This window comes from Plutella xylostella, chromosome Z (assembly GCF_932276165.1).
Source record: "Plutella xylostella chromosome Z, ilPluXylo3.1, whole genome shotgun sequence".
Taxonomy (NCBI): Eukaryota; Metazoa; Arthropoda; class Insecta; order Lepidoptera; family Plutellidae; genus Plutella; species Plutella xylostella.
Window position 1 is genome coordinate 9,917,935 of NC_064012.1, and position 24,987 is coordinate 9,942,921.

At 39.3% G+C, this 24,987-nt stretch overlaps 1 protein-coding gene across 11 annotated transcripts in view; it reads right to left on the reverse strand.

Annotated features, from left to right (window-relative positions):
- The window catches only part of LOC105384133 (basement membrane-specific heparan sulfate proteoglycan core protein), a 150,459-nt gene that overhangs the window by 17,546 nt on the left and 107,926 nt on the right, over window positions 1-24,987 (reverse strand). For 8 of the 11 annotated variants that reach the window (XM_048632627.1, XM_048632626.1, XM_048632628.1 and 5 more), the window contains 42 exons: window positions 18,008-18,141; window positions 16,864-16,957; window positions 16,187-16,324; window positions 15,675-15,926; window positions 15,307-15,503; window positions 15,068-15,189; window positions 14,654-14,873; window positions 14,363-14,533; window positions 14,125-14,273; window positions 13,822-13,990; window positions 13,528-13,733; window positions 13,234-13,449; window positions 12,877-13,149; window positions 12,675-12,789; window positions 12,311-12,408; window positions 11,495-11,731; window positions 11,234-11,324; window positions 11,001-11,113; window positions 10,564-10,738; window positions 10,168-10,363; window positions 9,607-9,770; window positions 8,805-9,023; window positions 8,505-8,691; window positions 7,900-8,208; window positions 6,971-7,303; window positions 6,518-6,734; window positions 6,220-6,411; window positions 5,843-6,128; window positions 5,518-5,668; window positions 5,219-5,399; window positions 4,919-5,133; window positions 4,618-4,812; window positions 4,440-4,536; window positions 4,255-4,357; window positions 3,921-4,150; window positions 3,685-3,812; window positions 2,997-3,269; window positions 2,430-2,600; window positions 1,436-1,590; window positions 989-1,118; window positions 465-628; window positions 96-306 (listed from right to left, as the gene is read on the reverse strand). In XM_048632627.1, coding sequence (XP_048488584.1) covers window positions 96-306; window positions 465-628; window positions 989-1,118; window positions 1,436-1,590; window positions 2,430-2,600; window positions 2,997-3,269; window positions 3,685-3,812; window positions 3,921-4,150; window positions 4,255-4,357; window positions 4,440-4,536; window positions 4,618-4,812; window positions 4,919-5,133; window positions 5,219-5,399; window positions 5,518-5,668; window positions 5,843-6,128; window positions 6,220-6,411; window positions 6,518-6,734; window positions 6,971-7,303; window positions 7,900-8,208; window positions 8,505-8,691; window positions 8,805-9,023; window positions 9,607-9,770; window positions 10,168-10,363; window positions 10,564-10,738; window positions 11,001-11,113; window positions 11,234-11,324; window positions 11,495-11,731; window positions 12,311-12,408; window positions 12,675-12,789; window positions 12,877-13,149; window positions 13,234-13,449; window positions 13,528-13,733; window positions 13,822-13,990; window positions 14,125-14,273; window positions 14,363-14,533; window positions 14,654-14,873; window positions 15,068-15,189; window positions 15,307-15,503; window positions 15,675-15,926; window positions 16,187-16,324; window positions 16,864-16,957; window positions 18,008-18,141 — 7,677 coding nt within the window. The remainder of the gene's footprint in view (window positions 1-95; window positions 307-464; window positions 629-988; window positions 1,119-1,435; window positions 1,591-2,429; window positions 2,601-2,996; window positions 3,270-3,684; window positions 3,813-3,920; window positions 4,151-4,254; window positions 4,358-4,439; window positions 4,537-4,617; window positions 4,813-4,918; window positions 5,134-5,218; window positions 5,400-5,517; window positions 5,669-5,842; window positions 6,129-6,219; window positions 6,412-6,517; window positions 6,735-6,970; window positions 7,304-7,899; window positions 8,209-8,504; window positions 8,692-8,804; window positions 9,024-9,606; window positions 9,771-10,167; window positions 10,364-10,563; window positions 10,739-11,000; window positions 11,114-11,233; window positions 11,325-11,494; window positions 11,732-12,310; window positions 12,409-12,674; window positions 12,790-12,876; window positions 13,150-13,233; window positions 13,450-13,527; window positions 13,734-13,821; window positions 13,991-14,124; window positions 14,274-14,362; window positions 14,534-14,653; window positions 14,874-15,067; window positions 15,190-15,306; window positions 15,504-15,674; window positions 15,927-16,186; window positions 16,325-16,863; window positions 16,958-18,007; window positions 18,142-24,987) is intronic. The other 3 variants (XM_048632631.1, XM_048632633.1, XM_048632635.1) reach the window with 3 other exon arrangements.

Here is a 24,987-nt window from a genome sequence, read left to right on the forward strand (position 1 = left end):
AACCCACCAAAATGAAAGCTTTAAAAATAAGCCATGCTTTTCAATTTATGGGTTGTCTTTGCGTTCCCGTTCTGACTATAGGCACCATAACTTACCGCCAGTAGGTTTAAGTGAGAGCTCAATGTCCAATTGGCTGTAGGCATCCTTGATCTTGGGAAGGGACAGCCAGGCGCTTCCGTCAAAGCTTGGCACTACGCCGATCACTCTAAGGATGGCCCGCGCCTCAACCGCCGCTTGGCTGTTGCTCACTCGGCAGATGTATGTGCCAGCGTCCAATTCTGTCACTCGCTCTAGATGGAGGTTTGGCTGTGGGCGTCATAAAATTATGTGACCAAATGGCGAGAGAATGTCTCTAATAATAATCTTGAATCTCCTCAGAAATATTCTCACAAAATACCACAAAGTTCTTCTATAACTTATGATGACTAATCAGAAATCAATTGTGCTAATTTATGTATACGTACCTCATTGTTTCTAACACCCGATGAAAGTGGGACGTATTCCTTTCTCCATTCGATAGAAACTGGTGGTTCAAGGTTGTGTTTGCATGGCAGGTTGACTGTGTCCTTGATCCTGGCTGTGTAGACTTCGTCACGGTCGTTGTCGGGGTACGAAGGCTGGTTTTGACCTAAATTTAAACATATACAACTGTATTGTCTTACGTTTACAAAGAGACTGAAGTTTTGGTTTGAGCTTTTGGTAGCCAGTTTCAATGCGAAGCCTTTTAAGCTCAAGCAAAGTTCGATTTGCGTAAAATCCCCAAATTTTGTTGTACTTGGCTTGTTGCTATGAGCCCACAGCAAATTAAAACATAACTAAGCATATTATAGATTATGATACTTGGCGTGGACAGTAAAATTCACTGTGTTCGTCTCATATGAGGATAGCTAGCCACAATCTAGAGCCGCCAGATTCGGTCAGTTTTCGTGAATCCAAATACTTCCGTAGCTGCCTAATTTTGTACCTAGTCATTTAAACTAAAACTGACCTGGAATAACTTCTAGGTTGAAGTCGTCCGAAGAAACGCGGTTGTAGAGGTCACGACCGGTGCACCGGTACACTCCGGCGTCAGACTCTTCGACACCGGCAATGCGCAGCCTGGATCCGTCTCCATAGCTCTGGTAAATGTTGTTCGGAATGTTAGGTACAGTCTACTGCAAAGAAACCTGATATCTTTCGGCTGTGTTGTTAATTTTAGAGGAGTCAAGTTTCTTTTGCTCAGTTATACTTTATGCAGAATGAATTCTTCTTCCTTTAAGAAGAAGAAATCTTACTTGATAAAGTTTATCACCACTAACATTAGAGTAAGTGGTGAAAGTTCAGTAAAATTAATGAAAATTTAAAATGATTTTTCAAGATCAAGAATAATCAAAAATATCATGTACCTAAAACCAACCCAAAAATTCTGCATACATCTTATCTTCAAGTGACTCACCGTAGTTTCGACGAACTGGTTGGTGCCGAGTCTCTCCCACGTGATCCTTGTGTCCCTGGAGGTCATGCGGCAGAGCACGTCCACGTTCTCTCCGACCCTGAACTGGCGGCGAGGCTGCTCTATCTCCACCAGTGGTGCCATCTCCTCTTCAGAGCCTACAGGTTTGTTGTTACTCTATGTTAGTATAAAGGCTTTGGCTACAATTTCCGATAAGGAAAAAAGTTGAAAGGGTAAAGATGAGAGAAGACTTTTTGAAAAGAACATCTAAGTTACTGAGTATTTTCTAGTTTGTTTGTAATGATAATAATAGAAATTAAAAAGAAAGAAAAATCAAACCAGATCTGGCAAAATGAAACAATCTCAACTTTTGCTGTAAATTTTCAACGCATAGGTGAGAAACGTAATTAATTTAGGGCTTGTAGATTAAATTGTATACTTACTTGGATAATTTAGATTGGAAAATATGCATAGACAAAAGTAAACCCCTTTACCAAAGGATAACAATCCTGTCTGCACCCTCCACCACAAACACATAATTATAACATAAATACTTACGGTTACCCTATCACAAAAATTATATACGTAATACACTCTTTCTTGACACCATACTCATTATTAATGTATACTGTATTGTTAGTAACTTTTTTGCAGGTGATGTTTCATATTTATAAAATAACATGCAGATAACAACATGCAGGATCACAAAAGCAGAACAAATTCAAAATGCGATAGGAAGAGGAAACGTCCAAAAGTAGACTACTTATGTATAATATTCATATTATAAAAATGTATTGATATACGAACTACAGACACAGTGTCGATAATTAATAATAAAAAACTTACTTTAACACACTATAATAATAATGTGAAACTATCAGGCGCCATGGATAAATAACATGAAAAAATGAATACCTTTACCCCCCTAAAGACCAACACTGTAAGACAAGACATCACAAGTCGATACCCCACATAGACCCGTAGAGCAATTGTTTACCGAATATATGGTTTAGATCGGTGATTGATTGCGACAGTCGTTTGTCTCTCAACATGCAGTTTCCTTCGTCACTAGAATCGGCGCAGTCGCTGAATCCGTCGCAAAGCAGATGCTCGCCAATACAATCAGAGTCATCATAGCAACGGAACTCCCATTTCAAGCATTTTCTACCTTTACGGATAAATAACAATTAGATCAACATCTGACATAATCAATGACTGAACCCTACATAGTAAAAATCTTAAGTCTCTCTTGGAAGTTAGAACGTATAATAGTGAGGAGAAAGTATTGGAAATCGCTAATAATATAAAAAGGGAAGAAAGTATTAATCAAAAGATTGTGCATGCCAAAGAAGAAAATTGACTGAGTTATTTATCAGGCATCTGGTAGATAATAATGAAGTTAGGTATGTTAAATAAACATGAATAGTTTTAGTAGATTACCACTTCAAACATCTTCGACAAGAATGATCTAGTCGAAAACGAATAAAGTGATAATTTTGGAATAAAAAAGCTAGACTACATTTAGCTAAGAAATTTACTATGTACGTATGTGAACGTGACTGACCCTCGATGTGAAGGTTGATGTAATTGACGGTTTGTCTGCCGTACGGATCTTGAATGACACAGACGTAGTGACCACTATCAGATTTCTGAGCACGACCGATGAACAGTGAGCCGTCTTGCTTCTGTCGGACGGTGCGAGGCAGAGGGCGTCCATCCTTGGTCCATCGCGTGCGAAGGTCCCGCCCAGACACGTTACAGCTAAGGTGTACTCCAGCTCCCACATGCGCGAACTGCTCATTATCATGGGACTCCACAGGCTGACGACTCAACTCCTCTATGGATAGTTATACAACATGCAATCAACGCTACCCTCAAAAGTATACCGAGCATTGCAACATCTGCTGGTATACAAATGAGAAGTGGCCGAGTGAAAATGTATTATGAAGAGCATTCAAATTAGAGGTGAAACATTGTTACGTGATTTAATGGTGATGACCTGTTTTCAGATAGTTTTAATTTCAATGCCATTCAGAACTAGTTCAGTGAAAAGAGGTGTATCATTCGAGACAGATTCTCAATAAAATCATATTATAAAAGGTGTGCCTGAATTTACATCAAGCTGTGCAATTGGCTGTACAGTCTGGTGAACATCTTCATAAGATTACCTATAGAGTACATCCATTTAATTGCGATATTTTTTCTACGTGCTTATTTTATAATTCTATTCTTGTTTTGGTTTTAGAACTTACCGTTAACTTTAACTTCGGCGACTCCAGTGACATTGGCGATTCTGTTCTTCGCGAAGCACTCATACTGACCCGCGTCTTCAACTTCTATTTGATGGAAGATCAAAGTTGAATGACGAGCTTCGACGCGCCTGTTAAGAAACACATATTAAAATCAATTAATATCATCATCATCAATAAATATCTTTTAGTTTTACATTACACTTTATAAATAAAACCTTCATAAGAGTACTATTTACCTCGAAAACGGTCTGTTCACTGGTTTCCAAGATATTTCTAAAATATCATCGCCGTCCACCTGGCACTCTACAGTGGGTGATTGTCCTGGGTAGACTGTTTGTGTTGGGGGTCTCAGAGTAATCCTTGGAGCTCTCATCACTTGAAGCATGGTGTACGTCATTTGTTGAGGTTCCCCGGTGTAACGGTTTGTTATTGTGCACTCATAATAACCGGAGTCGTCTCTGGACGTCTAAGTGAGTAAAACAAGGTATCGTTAGCAAAGAAAAAAGCACCTTAAAAAGAACCTTATTACTTAATAAGGTTCTACTTAAAAATGTCTTGCTTTAAACTTACTCCTATAATTCTAAGTTCGTTTCCGTTTTGACGAGCATTGCTTTGCAACGGTTGGCCTCTTTCCCTGCTCCATTGAACTTCGGAATCGTCAGATGCATTACAACTGAAAAATATAATTGAGATATTGACTTTGAATTTATTTAATCGATCGGTAATTTATAATTTGAAGGGTTTGGGATGCATACTATATGGATGTGTCTTGGCCATCAGCGACGACTAAATTTTCAGTCCTCAGTCCATCATCGGTGTCAATTCCAACGTCTGGCTCTTCTCCGCTACCACCTGCGAAAACGTTATTTACATAATTGATTGTATTACGTAATATTTTATCATTAATATTATAAATCTGTGCTAAAACCTTACCGTCATCGGGGAAGTAACCACCACCGTAAGCACCGTCTCCTCTCAAGACACGGACTATGAATGATTCCTCCAAAGTACCAGCAGCTGAAGTGGCTACGCATGTGTAAGAGCCGTCGTCAATGTTACTAGCAGACGCTACACGGAGAGCCGCAATGCCCGGGGTTGGTGGAACAATCGTGCGGACAGTTGGCGGGTCTACAAAGGAAAACAATTATTCAGATATTAAATTTGTTCTCAAAATAACATAACATAACATAGAAAATTTTAAAACAATATACCTATTATAATAAAAAAAAATTACCTTTTCTTATTGAGACTAAAGGTTCCGGATAACCACTGGCGCGGCATTCAATGTTGAATTGATCACCGTCTGCTACAGTCAGATCGTTCTTGGGAGTGATCACAATTTTGGGTGGAGAGCGCACTTTGAGGACTGCGCTGGCACTACTTGTACCCGCGTCGTTTCGTGCTGTGCAAGTGTATTCGCCTTCATCGTTTACTTCGACCTTTTCAAAGCTGTAAACATATTTTTTTGTTATAGGTAATTATAATGTTTACTTTGACCAAGAACCTACAACCAAAATGTTGGCACTGTACAAACCTCAAAACGTTTTGCGGCTGAATTTGAACGTGTGGTGATAGTTGTCTGCCACCATTTCTGTCCCAAGTGATGTAAGGCTCAGGGATGCCTCCCTTAATTTGACAGCGGAATTCAAACTGGGCACCAAGAGGTACCGCTTGCTCAGCCTGAGGCCAGATTTCCACCACAGGAGGTTCACGTCCTAGAAGGTGGATAAAATGTATTAATTGGTGAAAGCATACTATTAAATAGTGCAAAAATGAGATAGATTTTTTGAAGATTGAGATTATTTACTATTAACATCTTAGGTGAACACTTACTTTCAATCTCGACAAATACGTAAACGTTGGCAACAGGTACGTTGTCAACAGTTCCTTCGCAAAGATAGTATCCCTGGTCTTCTTCCCTGGCCTGGCTGATCACTAGTGTGTTGTCACGCTGGCTCGTTCCAGGACCCAATTTACTCTCGTGCTGTTAATTAACATAAATATAAGAAGTCAGAAGCAGAGGAGTCGGATATAAATAACATTGGGAAAAGATCAACTAGAAATCGGAGCAAACATTGCTATCTATAGATTTTTTATTCTCCGTTCTCATTGACTCAAAGTACCTAAATTGTATTTAAAATGAAGCTCATAAACATACCTTTTTCCATGTAATCAACGGTAGAGGTTGACCGCTAGGAATGCAGTTGATTACAACGTTTCCTCCAGTTGGTATTTTGATCCTGTCTTCAAGGACCGTAACGTTCGGGTTCTCAGATGGGGGTGGGGTACCCGTCAGTATCACGGTCACCACCACCGGTACTGGTGCTACGTTGGATGAAGAAGCCTGGCAAATGTATACGCCTTGATTTTCAGCGCGGGCTCCGTCTATGTATAAAACACCATTGTCCGATTGCACGTTCTGGGTAAGTTCGCCGCCATCTTGCCTGCGAGAACGAGCGTATAGTTAAGAATATTCTCTGATATTCTGAGGACACAGTCATTACAAAGATATAGGTAGATTTTACAAAAAAATACCTTGTCCATCCAATGGATCCTGATGGGATGTTAGCAGATCCGGTACAAACGACTCTGGTGCTCTGGCCTTCGCCAACGTTGACGGCAGAGGGGCTGATGGTGAGCTTCTCGCGTTGTGGCCTAGACTGTCGGGGCCTGACTGTGATCACTGCTGTGCGGTCCATAGACCCAGCTTGGTTTGTTGCTATACATCTGTAGAAAAAAAGGAAAAAAAACCATAATACCAATACCAAGTAAAGAATCATAATCAAAGCAGTATTATAGAGTAAATTTATTGTAACGAAGATTGTTTCCTTACCTGTATTCGCCAGAATCTTCTTCGAAAGCCCTTTCAATAATGAATCGTGATTCGCTTATGGTAGAATACAAAGGTAACGCGCGGTTGCTCGCTCGTTGCCATGTTATCCTTGGCATCGGGTTGCCAGTCGCCAAACACTCCAATTCAATCCGGTCTCCTTCTGAGTATTCATTGTAAGCAGGGTTGATGTTCACAGTTGGCAAAGTCATGTCGTTACCTAAAATATAAAATAATAAATATTTAACATTTTCCACCTTCTGCGTTTTTATTCATCAGTAACAATGAGTCATAGACCACTACACTTTTACTACTATACCTTTTGCGTAGAAAATCCAGTCTGGGACAACTGTTCCACAGGAATGCATAAATGAATTCACATATGTAATTAGTATTCAAAATAGGTATTTCTTTAGTTCTTATTTAGTAAAATATCAAGTACGAATCCAAACTTACCGGGAACTCTTAAAGTAACGGAAGCCTCTTCCATCGATATCCCACCATAAGCGTAACAGATGTATCTTCCGCTGTCAGAAACTTGAACATTACTGATGCGCAGTAGACCAGCCTGTTCGTCAATGTATGTCCTATCCAGAGGAAGGTAGCCGTCTGCCTTCTTCCATGTAACTGGGACCGGTGCGTTACTGTATCTGCTTTGGGCTTGGCAAGTGAAGTTAACACTTCCACCCACATCTTGTATCTTAATGGTAGGGCTAGTAATTCTGACGGTCACAGTGCTTTGAGGTGGTGGGGGCCTAGTGGTTCCATCGTCCGTGCTTGAAGCTCCAGCTGAAAGTTGACTCATAGTTGATAAGCAAGAAGAGGGTAAGCACAAACCACAAAGAATACTTAGTCTAGACATTTATAATGTACAAAATGATAACACTGAAATGATAAACGAAAGAACGACATCCGAACCAGTTCATTAGACACTAATCACTGACAATAATAACAACACCATAGCACAATTGAAAATAATATATGTACAATAAACCTATAAGAAGAAAATATACAAACATCGTTTTACAACAATCTATTCTAAATTACAAATAAAATTATATAACAAAAAAGAACTTAAGTTGCAAATTTATATTTTACTTAGATAGGTTGATACACAACAAAATGCACTGCGAAGAAGAACATGTATTCACGAATGTATCAAAATGAAACCAGGAAACGACTAACGAAATGTTAAACACAATGACTTATGGAGTTCCAGAACCACATCAATGAAAGCTTCAGTTTTATATTAGTCATCGTATGGAGATACTGAACATCAACAAGGCGGAGACGACATTAAACGGACAGGTATCGATGCACAGGTCGCTGGAAGCATTCATGACAGTAGCAGACATGGGGGTGAGAACAGAGCGTCGGCCGGATACCTGGCTCCGGTAGACTGCTGGTCAACATCCCGAGCGTGGACCCATAGCGGTTCACCGTGTGACACTCCACGATGTGCCCGTGGTGCCGCATGTCCCATGTCGTCGTCCACTCGTGCTCGGCCGTCCAACTGCCTTTCACTATTCTCGACTCATTGTAGTACTTCGGAGGCTCTATTTTCTGGCCCTCGTAATAGAACTGTATTGTCAACGGCTCTGGAGCTCTGTACTTGCACGAGATGGCAACTGTACGGAACGGAGTGTCCAGGTCTCCATCGTCCACCAAAGTCGGATGTAGTTCCATTACTAAGCCTAGTGGTCGGTTTTAAACTATTAGTACAAGGTGATGTGGTGCCTAAACTACTTAAAGAAAATTATTAAATGTGCAATAATAAAGTGTGGATATAAGTGTACAAAATATTTACAGTGATTTTACTGTTTACAAAAATTCAGAAGCTAATGTGACTACACCTACGAATGTAAACCACATAAGTTACTAACCTTCTAAAATTTACACTTTGAGAATGAATTACCAAAAATCCAATTCACAATTTTCACTGTATTGTTACAAAATTAAACAACAAAGTCGCATGAGCAGATTGACTTACCGACTGAAGAGCAGTCACGTCCAGTGTAAGGTGGGCGACAGTTGCATACTACGTTTCCGTATGGGCCCAGTTGGCAATCGTTTCCATTGCAACTGCAGGGACGGCAGGTGCCCATCAGATCCTTGTAATACCCTGAGGTGCAGCTCTCACAACTGGTCCCGGTGAAACCAGGGGGACACATGCAAACCTAAAAGAGTCATTTAAAATTATAGGTATTGGAATCCGTTAAACGGACAATGGAACTAAACCAAAGATTTGACAAACATTTGGTGTTGCTTTGTTAAAATTGCATCACTATACCTCAACTCCTTTGACGGGAGGCCCATTCAGATCAGCGAAGGCTGTGTCCATCGAAACATCCGCTATCGAGGTGGATTGCAGTCTCGGGCTTCGTGTTACAGTTGCTTTCACCAAAACTCTCCTCAAATTCTTCAATACATTCATGAAATCGTTTCGGTTTGCAGGTGTTGCTGTGTTGTAAATGTACCAGCCGTCTTCCGTTAGCGGTACTTTGTAAGACTGAAAGAAGATGTATTTATTTGAAATACCTACTTACATACTTATCTGTTATGATATTTTTAGGTAGGTATAATGGCATCAGTTTCCATACAATGTAGATTTTTATTAGTGATCGAGCCGAACGCGTAGCAACATAGCAGAGTGATAGCACGTGTACATAGGTACACATTTTATACTAATGTAGGCAGGTTTACCTCTTGGGGGATAGGGAGAGGTAAGGGAAAGGTGCTTTGCTGCAACAAATTTACAGTAGTTTTTTTTCGGTCGATGTTATTGCTATGCTTCAGGCACATCAAAGACAGCAGAACCAATATTTTTGTTTAAACAAATATCTACAGGAATCGAACCGATCGCCTGCGGCGGCGCTTTATTACGTGTAATAACCGCTGCTGTCCGTCAGTGAGGTCGTCAAACACTGGACAGAACAAACATTGAACACTGTGTGTGAATCTATAATTAATTTTCAGTATACCTAGATGAGATATTATGCATAATATTGACATGGACAAGATATTACCTACCTTCCGGCTCGATCATAATCCCAGAGTGTACTTAGTACAATTAATTTGATATGAGTACTTACTAAGCTTTGACCCTCGCGAAGTCGGATAGGGTTGGACCAAGTAATAGTGATGTCATCGCTGACTAAAGCCACGTCTATACCAGGCTCCGACTCTTCGTCGTAGCCGCCACTGTTGAACCGCTGGGTCAGTGATAAGTTACCACCGTAAGATAGCACTCGGTTTCCTAAAATTGAAATGTTAATTGAAATTCCACAATCGGATGCAATACGGCTTCATTCGCATTTCCGAGTAAGTATCTTAAATTTTAATTAAACTACATATTCCTCAATTTGTACGAATATAACAGTTTATATTTGTTTATGATTGAATGTTTCGTTTCATTTGTGGCAAGTAAATACTGAGTAGGTTCTTTACGAAGATATTAGGAAGTCGTAAATTAACCTAGGGTATGATTTTCGCTCGGGGTCGTACTTAGCACAAATACTTTCCCTCAATATAAAACAAACTTGTGCTACGGATTATTAGATGTTTTTTTTCTTGTCTACTTTGAGAAAGCATCTTTAAATTATTTTGTACCATAAAAAATTTTTTAAACAAGTTTACGAACTAATATTACTGACCTGGGAAGACGGGCAAAGACCAGTACAACTCCTCGTTCGGGGGGTAGGTGAAGACGTACATAAGCTCGCTCTCATTGGCTGCCGGGACGAACTCGCTATGCACTACGCTGTCAGCGGCAAAGTTCGTGATTGCATAACCGCCGTAGTTTTCACCGAATATCGGAGCGGGCATCGGGACTCTGGTGTAGTGGACACCCTAAAGACAGAATATTGGTTGCAGTTGGTTAAGTTATCATGCACCTTCATATTTCATGCAGCACAATTTTGGGTTTCTTCTTCAATTTCAATCTGTAACAGCTAGTGCATTATAGACAGAGGGCTTCTTTAAATAAAAAAAATATTTTAATCGTACGACACACACAAATGAACTCTATAACATTATCATAAACTCCTTACCTCATGACAGTCCTTGGTGGCTCCAGAGCAGTAGCAAGGGATGCATCCGTCAGGGTTGCTGGCATCCAATCCGAAGGTACCAGGCCTGCATCGGTCACAGGAGTCGCCCTCAACATTCTGCTTGCAGATACACCGGCCTTGTTCGCATGGTCGGTCAGTGCCGCGAGGATCGCAACTACAGAAATCAAAGTTAATTTTATGATATTAATCTCACAAAATGCTTGCATCTGCCATGCACCACAAGTAACAATTATCGCTATTGACTTAAATCGTCGTAATGCGTAGTACAGCGGGAAATAATGACCATTATAATGGTATCACTTGAACTAAACCTTCACGGGACTTATTATATAACAGATTTATTGTGTTCCTCTTTACGATATCAGTCTTCTATGGCATCAAATCGGATAACTTGATATTTACACAACGATACTTACTTGCAATTTACATTTGGTTCGGGGTAAGAGGGAACGCATTTGTCGTAACGGTCTCTTTCGTATCCTGGTTTACAGTTCTCACAGTTATCTCCGTCAGTGTTGTCCGCGCAATCCTATAGTTAAAATACACCATTTAGTTTCTATACATTAGTTTCAGCTTATGCAATTTTAACAATATTTTATAGCTAGATAAAGGTTTTTAGCCACTACTTGTGTGAACCAAATAAACTTACGTAGCACACTCCAGATTCAGGGTCACACATGTCAGATCGTCCATTGCATTCGCAGGTTCGGCACAGGCCCAAATAGAGACCTCCGGGGCTCCTGTTAGAAGACCAAAAATAATTAGTTCAATGTCGACGAAGTAACAAGTACCAAATACTTTTCTATAATTTAAATAACAAAGTTGTAAGTGACAAACGAATTGGTAGTAGAACTTTTTCATTGCTCGCGAGTGTAGTTTATTTTGAATATTGCACTCAGACGGCATTTACCTTGTGTAACCAGGAGCACAGTCCTCACAAGAAGTTCCGAGGTAGCCTGCAGGACAGACACACTCCTCAACGTGGAGGGCCTGGGGTCCATTGCCGCCGTACTCCGCAGTATCAATACTGGCGCTAACCAACGAGGCCAGTTCAGTGTTGGCCGTGTATGTCGCCTTGATCAAAATAGTCTTTACATCAGCCAAAGCCAAAAGCAGACTTTCTCGCTGCACTTCCTTTCCATCAGACCTGAAAGGAACAAGTTTGTTTAAAACTCAATTTTCATCACAATGCTGCAGAAGCCGGACAAAAAATAATATAAATATGAAGCCTTTACAGGATCTTATTATGTTTATTCCGCTGCCGCAGGCGACTCCGTTGTGCGCCTGGCTGAGGTTTCATTATTCTGTACCAAGAATTGCCGGACCACACAGAAAAGGGAATTTTTAAATTCTTACCAGCTTCTGCTTCGCATTTTATAAAGTGCAGTATTGCGTTAAGTAGGTACCTACCAATGCAATGCAATAACGTTTATATTTTGCAATTTTTATCATCTGATAAACTTATAAAGCTTGAACAGCGTGCCCTAGCTAAGTGCTTTTCTAATGTAAGTACCTAAGTAGAGAAATCATGACTTAGTAAAATAAGCTCATTGTTCCTACTAAGTCACGTGGCCAGCAACTCTAGTCACGTTGAATTTGAAAGGTTCTATAGTCACTCACCTTAAAGAAAAATAACTCGAGTAAAATTGGTTAGCGTAAGATCGCATAGAAAACAAGAAACAAGTCGAAATTAAACTAAAGAAAAAGTTTAATTAATTATTTTTACCTTTGCCATCCCTTTTCTAAGAATTGAACGGTCCCGTTTATTACTCCATTGCTCGAAGGCGTGAAATGTCCGAAGTAGTGGAATGTAAGTCGGTTATCCTGAAGATTTAATAAAAACATTGTAATCAGAAGCTCTTTATTAACATTGGATTTCATAAAAATAACCTTTTTAAGTAGGTATTATAATATATAGATCTTTTTCGAAACTGGTGTTAGTTCCAATAATAATATTATTTTATTTAAAAAGCCTCATCTTAATTTATTTTCGTCATAAAATACTGGGCTAAATGGAAGTCACTGTTATTATAATACCCCATAATATTATTTAAATAAATAAGGGAACAACTACAACGAATACAACTTACGCTTATCAGTTGAACATCAGCTGCATTGTTCCTTGTCTGACTGCCGGGGGATGGAACATGGCGCAACGTGTATCTCAAGAAACCTCCGTATGATGTCACTTTATCTCCAGCAAAGCTAAAAATACATAAATATTCGTAAAATATATATTTTTCAATAAAATATGAAACGCATATATATTTAAGCCTCGAGCCAACATCTTACCTGATTGGAAGACTCCAGTAGTAAATAGTAGGACGCGATCTGTCAAAGGTGCCCAAAGCAATTTCTCCCCTCGTGAATATTGGTACCAAGTCCGTTTCAACTGGCGCGTTGTATCTCAGTGAACCAGCTGGTCCAACCGGAGTGCTGTTGTAGACCTTCACTTGACTGACGATGTCCGGGACGTTGAACATAACTGTAGAGGTCTTGCGGCGGAGACCACTGCTGCGACATTCTTGAGTGACGCCAGAACAGAAGCACTGGGCACATCCATGTCTAAAAGTAAACAATAAAATATAAAAACTCGCAACGACATTCAGTTAAAAACTAATTGAGCTGATTTATCTTGGTGCAACAAACCTGAAGTCCTCGGATAGATAGAAAGAGAACTCATTGCACTGGTCACAGTATTGTCCCCTGACGTTTTCCTTACATTCGCACTGATCGGGCAGACGGAATCTGAGAGTGCCGACGGGATTGCAGTTGTCAGTTGGACGAGGTTTGCACGAGTCTCCAGGTATAAGCGGATTGCCGATGTAATCAGGGGAGCATACTTCGCAATTGGCTCCCTCGTAGCTGCAATTGTAAACTCCGTGAAAACATATTGAAAGGGTTTTATAAACGTTTTAATCAACTGGATTTTTAACTCCTTACCCGGTCATACAATCACAGACTACTCCGTTAGGTCCAAGCGAACAGGTTCTGGCGAAGTTGTTTTCTCGGTTGGTAAGAGGGCACGGGCAAGGTCTGCAGCCTGTTTGAGGGTCTCCATAAGTGCCTGGTTCACATGGCCTTTCTTCTTTGACACAGTTTCCTAGCCAAGGTCCAGACCTTTGACGTTGGTGACCAGCGGCGCATTTCTATAAAATATGACGTAACATTTTAAGACCAAAAACTTTGGATAGTTAGAATATACAACCACAAACATTGGGCATTTCGATTCCATACCTGACAAGACAGGCCTTCATATCCTGGTGGACATTGGCACTCCTCAACTAAAGTAGCGGCACCAAGACCAACATTGATAAGCTGGGCAGATTCCATGGTGAAGTCGGTGATGTTGGCTCCAGCTCCATTTAAGTCACTTCGCAGTAGGATTGTTTCTACATTGTCCAAGCTAAAATAAAAGATAACCATTAAAATACGACAAAACTTAGGGATTACCAGTTGCCGATGTAAGTAGGTACTTAGTAAAATTTGTTGATCTCGTATCGTTTTCGTTAAGTAGAAGGTTAAAAAGGCTTTACTTACGCCATCATTATATCTTCTCTGGTGGCAGGGGCAAGGCTACGGCTTCGAGGGTCTGCCTTCATCCAGTTGGTTGGGACTAATCTTGCATTGATATTCCTGTCCCTTTCGTTCCGTTGAGGATGGTAGTGAAGAATGGTCTCATGTTTACCCTGTGGCAATGATTTATTATTAAATTTTGTAGAAACTATTTTCATTACGTCCTGAAGTAAGTATTATTATTTGAACATTTTGCACATACCTTGATAATGATATCCGGAACGTTGTCATCATAACCAAAACGCTTTGAGTGAGGCTGTAGTCGGTACTTGATGTAACCGCCATAGGATGTTAACTGATTGCCGTTGTAAGACTCCGGTAGAGTGATGTAGGGATGAGCCTGGCTACTAGCATATGTTTCCAATTTAGTTACCTAAAACAATAATGATTTTAATAGCTTGTTTTCCATGAAATCAGACACAATCGAAATTAAATTCTGTCTTGAAATGAGCTGATCTAAATTGAGAAGTGATGAAGGTGGCATTTTACTTACAGCTGCTCCATTGCGAAGAGGCTGGTACCAGTATAATTCTGTGATGGGCTGCGAGTCAATACTGATTTCTCCACTGGAGCTGGCCTTGACTCCTGTAAGTCTGGTTCCACCTTCTCCCAAAGGTGTCGGCATGTTGTAAGTGAAGAGATCAGCACTCTTACACTGGGTGGACTCGCCGAAACAGAAGCAACGGACACACTCTCTTGCCGAGTTAGCTTCACTAAAAGTTTAAGAAGAGTTTTTTTGTCTATAAAATTGGTAACACACAGCAGTTTATTGCAGAGAAATCATTCTATTTATGCTCATCTCTGCCTACTTCGGTATCGCAAAGGATTACAAATATTACAATAGTAAAATCTGTCTGCAATACAGACTCAAAAAGTGTATGTAGAGAAAAGACAGTAGATGATTTACCTGTTGAAATAACCACTGGGGCACACACTAGTTCTGTTGACAAAGACGATAGAGTCGGGAGCAGCGAAAGCAGTTCCTTTGTTGTTTATTGCTTCACATGAGTACGCACCGCTGTCTTCAGGCTGGAATTGTTACAACCACATAAAAACAATGCCACTAATTGGTATTAAGGTAATAATATTATTAAGACGTTAGTACAATAATAACAATATTATGATCTATGTTTAAACTATTGATACCTGAATGTTGGGACAAGTGAGCGTGCCAACCCCGTCGATGCTTGTGGATCGGCACTTGGTAGGCACATGGCCCCAGTTAAGACGCCAAGAGATGAGAGGGGTCGGAACTCCGACAGCCGCACAAGTGAGGGTCAGCGTGTCACCAGGTTGAAGCCGAACATTTTGAGGTAGTGGCGGCTTCCTGATCGATACCTTTGCTGTAATGACGAAGCAGACATGAACATACATGGAAATGACAGAAAATAAAATAAAATGGATTTTATTTACACACAAAATTATAATGTCGCTTACTGCTAAAATCTCTTCCAGTCAACGGAAAGTAGAGAGAGTTAAAGGGTAATAGCTACAGACATTATATAGTAACTCACCACATCCAAGCTCATCAGAGTTGTCGAAGCAATCGTTGTGGCCATCGCAGTGGAAACTCTTCGGGATGCACTGGTTGTCAGTTCGGCAGGAGAACTCAATAGGCAAGCAGACCTCGCCAGGGTTGGAGACCCCACAGTTCTCTTCATCAGAACCGTCACCGCAGTCGTCTTCGGAATCGCAGAGCCAAGTCTTGAGGACACAACGCCGGTTGCGGCATTGGTATTGGTTCGGTTCACAGAAACCTCCTTGTTCTGTGAAATAGGATTCAGTTATGATGACGATTTATAGATTTAGTTAGTGAATCCTGCTAGATGTTGCAATGGTAATGAAATATAAGCTGCTCAATCAATACAATTTTAAAAATCGTGAATACTTGTAATATTTGTACAATAAAGAGTTAAATAAATAAATAAATACTTAAAACTTGAGGGGTAGGTATTATAGCGGGTTATAGCGGGTTATAGCGGGTTATATAATAGAGTTTAGTTCGTCATAATGTAAGTGTACTTACGGCACTCATCTTCGTCCGCTCCATCAGTACAATCCCTCTTGCCATCACAAACGGCTGACTTCGGAATGCACTGTCCATTGCCACAGGTAGCCTCGTTTGGTTTGCACGCAAAGAATGGAGGTGGCCTTGGAGTTGATGCTAAAAATAATACATTGATATTAAAGTTAGAAATCTAAATAAGAATACATTTAAAACTAATAGCTTTGTGCACTTTATATTTATAAGTAAATATTAAATTTTATAATTATGTAAGTAGATGTACTACTTTCAAATCATGAGCTATAGAACGTTCACTACTGAACATAGGCCTCCAATAATATTTTCACCTACTATGATCGGAGGCGGCCCGCATTCAGTGCTTCGAGTCCAATTATTATTGTCTACATATCGGTACCCGGGGCGTCACTGACTCTCACACTCAAATCGATGAACGAGAATTATTATACAGCAAGATAGAATAGTGGTTAGCGCAGCGATCCGAAACTCAGAACAACAAATTAATACATATTAACAAAGATTGCATGACAATTCTTGTTAGTTTGTTCGTCGATTTAGAGTAATCCCCCTCGTCTCTTTCAAATATTTCAAATATTTGTAAGAAATATTTCGTTTTCACAAAGTTAAAGGTTAACGGAAATTAAGAAAGAATAAGAAAAGTTATGAAGAAAATTACTTACTTTTGGTGTCAACTGTGAGAACTACCTTCAACTCTGAGCCAGGGTATCCTAAGAATTTTGTGGCTTGGCAAACGTACGTTCCACTGTCGGATGCCTGAAAAATTATTAAAATAATGAATATAAAAAAATAAGAGTGAATAAGAGTGATCACTATCTTTACTAATGAAAGTAATACCTATTTAATGTTTAAATAATTAGTCTTGCATATCAATCATAACATGAAAAAAAGGCAATCCATACACACTTAATTTAAAAAAGCCTATATGTACCTACCTACCTATGTATATAAAAAACACACATTTTAAGTATTAATTGAAATCACTGACAAAGTTTGTTTCAATAAAGTTATTTGTTGAAGGAGAGTTTCAAAGAAGATAAATAATAATTATGTTGTATGTTCCTGTTTAGTAGGCCTGCCAATACCATGAATCGCTTTTACCTCTTAAAAATATTAGTAGGTAGCATCTAGAAGCATAGTAAAAACGCATTTAACACCTACACAATTTTAAATAAATTCGCTGCACTAATATTTCAAAGCATAAATTGAAGTTCATTCTACAATATTCCTAGAATGTGGACACTATCAACGAAGTTGTTACATAAACAAACAAATCTCCGGAGCGCCGCCTTTGTATCGGCAGTGCAGATTAAATTTACTGAGAGTATGCAGCAAAATGAAGCTTACACAGCTGTACTGAGGCTGTACTATAGTCATAGTCTATGACTTGTTTGAGCAATAGCTCGCTGCGAGTCCAAAGGGCTTCGGTAAACCGGGATATTAGCAAGAAGACAGGAACTACAAACTTTGGCGAGATCGTGGTCTCAACTACAACAATACCATTAGATTCTACGAATTGTCTGTGCAATGTCGGACTTGTCATGAGTATAACAATCTCAAAGTAAATTAACCAGTAGATACCGTAGATACATACCCAGGATTCGAATAGACATCATTTAATTTAAAATGATTTTTTTTTATTTTTATAAATCGGAACACTTAGGTACTTTCGTCCTATACCGCATGATGTATTCAGCATGTTAATCAACATTCACAAAAATGTAAATCTTTATGTTTCATCAAGATTTACGAAGTGTTGTATAGTAACAGCCTGTATCATAAATAAAAATTAAAGAAATGACTTACAGAAACCCTGAACATCTCGAGTCGCCCATTCCTGTCCGTGGATCCAGGTTTGAGCGGCCTGCCTCCCTCCCTGATCCACCTCACTGGCGCCCTCTGTGGCCCCTCGTCGCGGCATTGGAACACCACATCGCCACCTACAGTAATCCCCAAACATTAACGTCTGGAAAACACGCCGCATTTCCCGCATGCTCAGTGCATATGAATTCTGAGTTTTGTTGCAGTCGAAAATTAAATAACGTGATATTAAACTATGTAGGTACAGTTAAAATGTTCAAAATGCGTTTGTGGTACTGATTAAATGCATACGTTAATTTTGAAATAAATGTATAACCCAGAATTTGTATTGCTAGGCCTCTATCGATCGTCTGTCAATAGTTGAAAGACGATAGCATCGGTAGTTACGATACATCGATACTACTTAATTAAGTAATAAAAATTACTTTTAATATGGAATATGGACGCTGGTAGGATACTATTCATAGTATTGCTATTTAATTATGCTATTGCAGTAGACGAGATAATATAGGTAGGGACTTTCGATGATGTCGTAGATCTACATATAATAGCAAAACTATATAGATTTTCCGTTAAAATTACCGACATACATAATAATACCTTCATCTAAATGTTTTATCACAATTGAAGACCTGCAAAGTTGCAAACTATCAACAAAAATACGACAATTACCCCAGCCACTACTTCCAAGTTATTTAAATTGTAATGCAAAAGGCACTACACAATTTAAGTAATATGAAAACCGTATAAAACGTTTTAAACTTTATTCTGCAGAAATGGAAATAAATTACAGAGAGCTTGTGAGTTTTCAGTTGTACCTAGTTTCAAAACAATTTTTATCATAACTTCCTAGAGTGGCATCTACTTTGTTCGTATAACTCTTTATTATAGCGGAGTAATGCTGCAATTAATTAAGTCATGACTTTATGAGTTAAAGCCATGATAACTATTAACGACGCGCCTTATTTTGAGGCACGTTTAAGAAGAAATGTACCTATGTCACTTGTCAAGTTTTGCTTATGAACAATAAAACGCCTTTAGATTTATAGCTGTATATTAATTCCCTAAATCCTCGATAAAGCTATCAGCAGCCTCAGTAAAAGAGTGAAAGCAGGCTACAGAATGTGGAGTCGACGTCACAAGATGATCCTCGACGTCGACACAGCCCGCAAGCCGTAAGCGAACAATCCCAACAAACAAAAAATACTCTCATAGTGGCTTATAATGCCAAAAATAATTTACTTATAAAAGCCGTATTATCGCTAATAAGCGTGCATTTGGGCACAAATTACAAGGACAATAACCTCAAAGCCCTCTTATAATTGTTTTATTGTTAGCTTATTTTTCTTATACGTGCTTTATTATAGCAAGCAACAAGAGAGTCAAACTAATAAAAGCAAAAGGATTGCTCATAGAAAGCCAATAAACTTGTAAGAGACATGTTGAAAAGCGTTAATAAAGCCAACCAACCTTATACGTGTTTTATTATGGCGAGCAACAAGGGAGTGAAACTTATAGCGGTAAGATAAATTCTATTAGATAGCTAATCAGTGTATGAGATTCTACCGTAAGTGTTTTCCTGAGTGATTTTTTACAGTTTGACAGCGTCAACAAGTATTATAAAGACAGATGACAAGAACCAAGTACTTATAATTAATTTAATTTATTTTTTAGAGAGTATATATTCTGCTCATTTATGTGAAAACTGTGTGGGAATTCAAACGTATGGTAAAATGAGGTACGAAAAGTGTAATTATAGCAACGGGCCCTTGAATTTAAGTAGTTTTACGGTAAAAATGTGATTAATTATTGAGTCATGTTTCTTTATAACGCTTTTACAAGGGTAACAGCAGTCGCACATCGTCTATAAGAAATCTATAAGATTATAAGCTCTGTAATGGCAACACTTGTTTCATAAGCTATCGCCATTTTATCTATCGTTAGGGTTCCTTTGACGCAAGTATTATGCCTACCGTAGCTATATTAATAATTAAAGATGCCACGAATATTCGGCAACTATTCGGTATTCGGCCTATTCGGCCAGTTTTTTCAGTATTCGGTATTCGGCCGAATAGTGCGTACTATTCGGGCCGAATACCGAATAGTAAATCATGTAAAAAATAATTTGTTATTTTAATCAAAATTGTGTAAGTATTTATTTCCAAATCACAACATTTTAGTACTTAAAATTAATCTGTAGTAAGTTGTGCTGGATAAAAACGAGCATTTCAGCATTTTTGGTAGCCCAAGATTGCGCTTTTCATTGTAACCATCCTCAGAAAATATCCTCTCACTATAAACGCTACTTCCAGGTGAAGAAAGATAAGTTTTTGCAAATTTCAAAAGGTTCGGGTATTGTTTTTTGTTTGCTGACCACCATCCATCGGCCATCCGATCTAGGCGAACTATTATCAAATAAAAATTCAACTCATTTGCCACAGCATTCTGCCTCCTTCGCTTCGCCGACTTCTTCAAAGCAGTTCCAGGAACAAAAAAAACAGGTTGTAGCGCCGAATATTCGGTATTCGGTATTCGGCCAATTCACTATTCGTGGCAACACTATTAATAATTATTAGGTATACTTATTAGTTTTTAGGTAGTATTGCAATGGTCGTCAGAAATAAATTATACTTTACTTTATTACTTTTTTTCTGAGTTTTTAATAATGCCGTACAAAGTAGTAAAAATATTTGAAAAGGGGAAATCAAAACTATCTGCAGTTCCAAGCAATTGGGAAATAGGAGACCACACAATCATCATCAGAGGGCCCTTAAAACACCCTTTTGTAAACATTGAATCAGCCCTCGTATTGATTAATGCTTCTACTGATAATCACCAATATGGTGACTGAAAAAAAAACGTGATTCTCAAATATTTGTTTTATTTCATTTTCCTTCATAGATTCCCACCACGTTGAGTACATAAATATTCCGATACATTTTTAATCTCAGACAGAATTGGCCAAAGTTGATATCCCCATGAATATCTAAATCCATCTCATTCACCTACATAAATGTATAATATCTAGTTCACTACCGCTAAGTACTGTTACAATCTTCCTCACTGATTAGACATAGTCATGTTTACGGGACCATCTAGTGATTTGTTGGTATCAGCTTGGTAATTTTGTGGCATTATACTCGTAGCAGTAGAAGTGGTGGGTATCTTTTAATATGACCATCTAGAGAATAATACATTTTTAATAGCTATGTAAGTGAATATGGGTTGCTTTCATTCTTATCAAGATTATATAAAATGCTATGAATTGTTTGTTGGGTAGACATTATATAAAATGCTCCTATGAGGTTAAAAGTATCATAGTTACCTTATGCATTACTATTATAAGAACAATTAGCCAAATAAAAAGCTTTTATATGGCTTTTGAATATTATATGGCTTAAAAGCATTGTAAATGCTCTTACAAGTATAACACATTTTCAATCCTTATTGTAACTATGTAATTTGGACTTGTTATGGTTAACCCAACCAAATTATAAGAATAAAGGTAATATTAGCCAAATCTTCTTATGTCATGCGATTATAAGGAACATTGTTATAATGAAAGCTATTTTAAAACAACTAGAAGAGATTAGACCTTATACATATAATTTTATAAGAGTAGATTGTTTGTTGGGATGTAACTCGTCAAGGGCAAGCAGGAGGTCAGTGATCTCAGTAGAGGCGCGCCGAAAACGGCTGGAAACCGAAGCTGCGGAGGAAAAGGCGCGTCTAATCCTGGCCATGGAGCAAGCCGCCCTCGAACAGGCCAAACTCGACGCTATGCATCGGGCCAAGATCGACCAAGCCAAACTCAACCTCGTGCAGGCGCAGCTCGACCGACAGATGGCTGAAGTTGAACAGGAGGCCACCCGCTCGCGTGCCGGGACCAGCGTATCATCAGCAGCGGTGAGAACGGAAGACTGGGTGTCGCAGCAACAGGCAACTCGTCGCGCCAGCGCGGCACATGATGAGCGGCACTTAGACCACACTATCCACCACGCAGAGATACACCACCGTCCCGACATCGACATGCCCGAGGACCCGGCTACACGAGATTACGACCAACATATGAAACGAGCAGCTAACCAAGACCTGGCCATGGTAAAGTTAGCCGACGCCATACACGAACTCGCTCTTAACAACAGGAAGCAAGACTCTACTACAACAGATAGACTGATGAGTCGCATCATGACTTCTAAAGAGCTCCCGTTGTTCAAAGGTGACCCCATGGAGTGGATTAATTTCAAAAATTCATACGAAGAGTCCAGCAAGCTCTGCAACCTGTCGAACGCAGAGAACGTATGTCGTCTACGAAAATGCCTTATAGGCGAAGCGAAAGAATGCGTTGCCGCACTGTTGATGGGAAATGTATCGGCTGAAAGCATCATGGAAACATTGCAACTACGTTTTGGTCGACCAGAGATAATGATACAGAGAATCGCATGGAAGTAATAATACAACAGGAATGCGCACTCACCAAAATGATGCAAACAAAAATAGACCTAACCAATTCACCTTAAGACTTATATTTGAAGTGAAAGAGGCCGCGAGCCGATAGAGAGGGTTACCACAGAGCCCTTCCTCTCTTTCTAACAATTGCCAGGATTTAGTTGTGTAAACTTTAGTAGATTTTGTATACGAAGAGAGCTATGCAAAAAAATATTAAATTAACTCATAGACTACTGTATATCATATCATTTTCAAAAAAAAATTTATAAGAAATCATTACAAACATGTAATTTTAATGAAATATTTGGTATTTGTATGAATAATAATTTCTTAAAAAATATTGGTAGTTTTTCTAAATACTTTACGACAAGAGCGAAGTTGTCAAGATGACGGATGACGTTTATACTGTTGTGAGAGACGTTATGGTTAGGGTGACCATTCATTCGTACATTTGAATCACTTTCCATTAATTAGGACCTGTTTCATTTAACTTTTTATTTTATTTTATACCTAAGTATCATAGGTATTATTGTGGCTGTTTTATCTTATAAGGCTGGTAAAGAGTTATGAGCTGTTGATTTTTTTGGTGATAGATATGAGTATTAAAAGATAATTTATCAAGCTTAAAACCGGCGGAAGCACTTAGGTTGAGATATTTTTTTGAAATCTTATGATTTTCATCAAATAGACTATGTAAACGGAACACCCACAGAGTAAACCCGTTTTAGGTACATAGTTGCGTTTAATGTTAACCTGTTTTGACACTTTCTTGTCAACACTACACCCAACTTAATTTTATTTACTTGTATTATATTTAGAATAAAAATCTTATTATTTACGTCAATCCTAACTCTCTAATTAAAACCAGTCCATCTTAGTAGAAATTGGGAAAAAGACAGATTGTTGTTGCTAGTTCAAACCTTGGGAATATCTAATTGATATGGAAAAAAAAACATATCAATATTACATTGCAGTTTGCGCTGCAACAACACAACTATACAAATTTTACCTTCACCCCATTTGTTTACTCAATTGTCATATCACCAAAATACATTCGTACCTACATTGCAATCGAATTATTCGAATAATAGGTGACTTTGAGACCATCGACACCTATTCGCGACATGATAGATTAGAAGTGATGTCTCATGAATTACCTAAAATTATGGTCACCAAAAATAGAAAGAGATGGAGGGCTCCGTGCTGACTATCTCTGTCGGCTCGTTTTTTCGGTGCAGTGCGCATTCCTGTTGTATTATTACTTCCATGGAGAATCGTAAGTCAACTCAGAAAACTCCCGTCACTGTCACTGTCATATCACAACGACATTGTTTCCTTTTCCATCAAAATAAGGAATTGTGTAGTCGCTACAAAGACCATAATGCAAGAAGACTATCTAAGAAGTCCCGAACTGACAACAGCTGTCTTATCCAAACTGCCATGCGTTTTGCTTACCCGATGGGCCGACTATGCCGATGTAAACAAGACAAGATGTCAAAACATAGACGAGAAGATAGCCACTAAAGTTGGATTACGAGGCCGCACCGAGTCATTGAGAGTGAAGGGAGCTTGGGACAGCACTGAACTGATGTGTGAGACACAGATATTGGACTTCGAGATATCTAACGGAGATGCGGACCGATACAAGGTAGTAGCTCGCACTATTAATAACTCGTACCCCACGGCGATTACTCGGCTGCGAAGCGTGGAGAAGAAGATGCGCATGAACCTGGATTTCCAAGAACTGTATAGAGAGAGAATACAACATCTGTTTGACAAATGGCCAGACGATAAGTTCATGAAAACTCCAGCGACAGATGACGATGTTGAGCTCAAGAGAGCCGCCGTAACTGCGACTATAGTAAATTCTATGGCGAAAGCTAGCATCCCTGATCCGAAGCGCTTCTCATCGTGGACAAGATTTCTACGTGTAACTGCGGCGGTACTAGTATCTATAGACAAGATGAGAGGAAAAGTCGTGACAATTGATGCCACCACGATAGAAAAAGCTGAAACATTAATAGGTACTAAGACAAGCACGACCTAGTGGGAGCAACACATGGAGAGGCGGCCAGCACAGAGAGCGAGAACCGGGCAAGCACGGGGCCTGCACATGATGTAACAACCGTAGGTCCCGCGCGCCCGCCGGCTGAGCCCGGCACTGATCGGGGCCCGCACCTGAGGATACAACCGTGGGTCCCGCGCTGCCGCCGGGTGAAGCTGGCACTGATGTCCCGGTTCAGCAGCTCGCCGCCGCCGCCGCCGCCGCTCACACACCCCAGGGGGGAAGCATATTAACGACGCGCCTTATTTTGAGGCACGTTTAAGAAGAAATGTACCTATGTCACTTGTCAAGTTTTGCTTATGAACAATAAAACGCCTTTAGATTTATAGCTGTATATTAATTCCCTAAATCCTCGATAAAGCTATCAGCAGCCTCAGTAAAAATAACCACATTTTGTATATTAAATTTCACTGCACTAGACCCAAAACATGCTTTCTCCATTTTAGAGCTA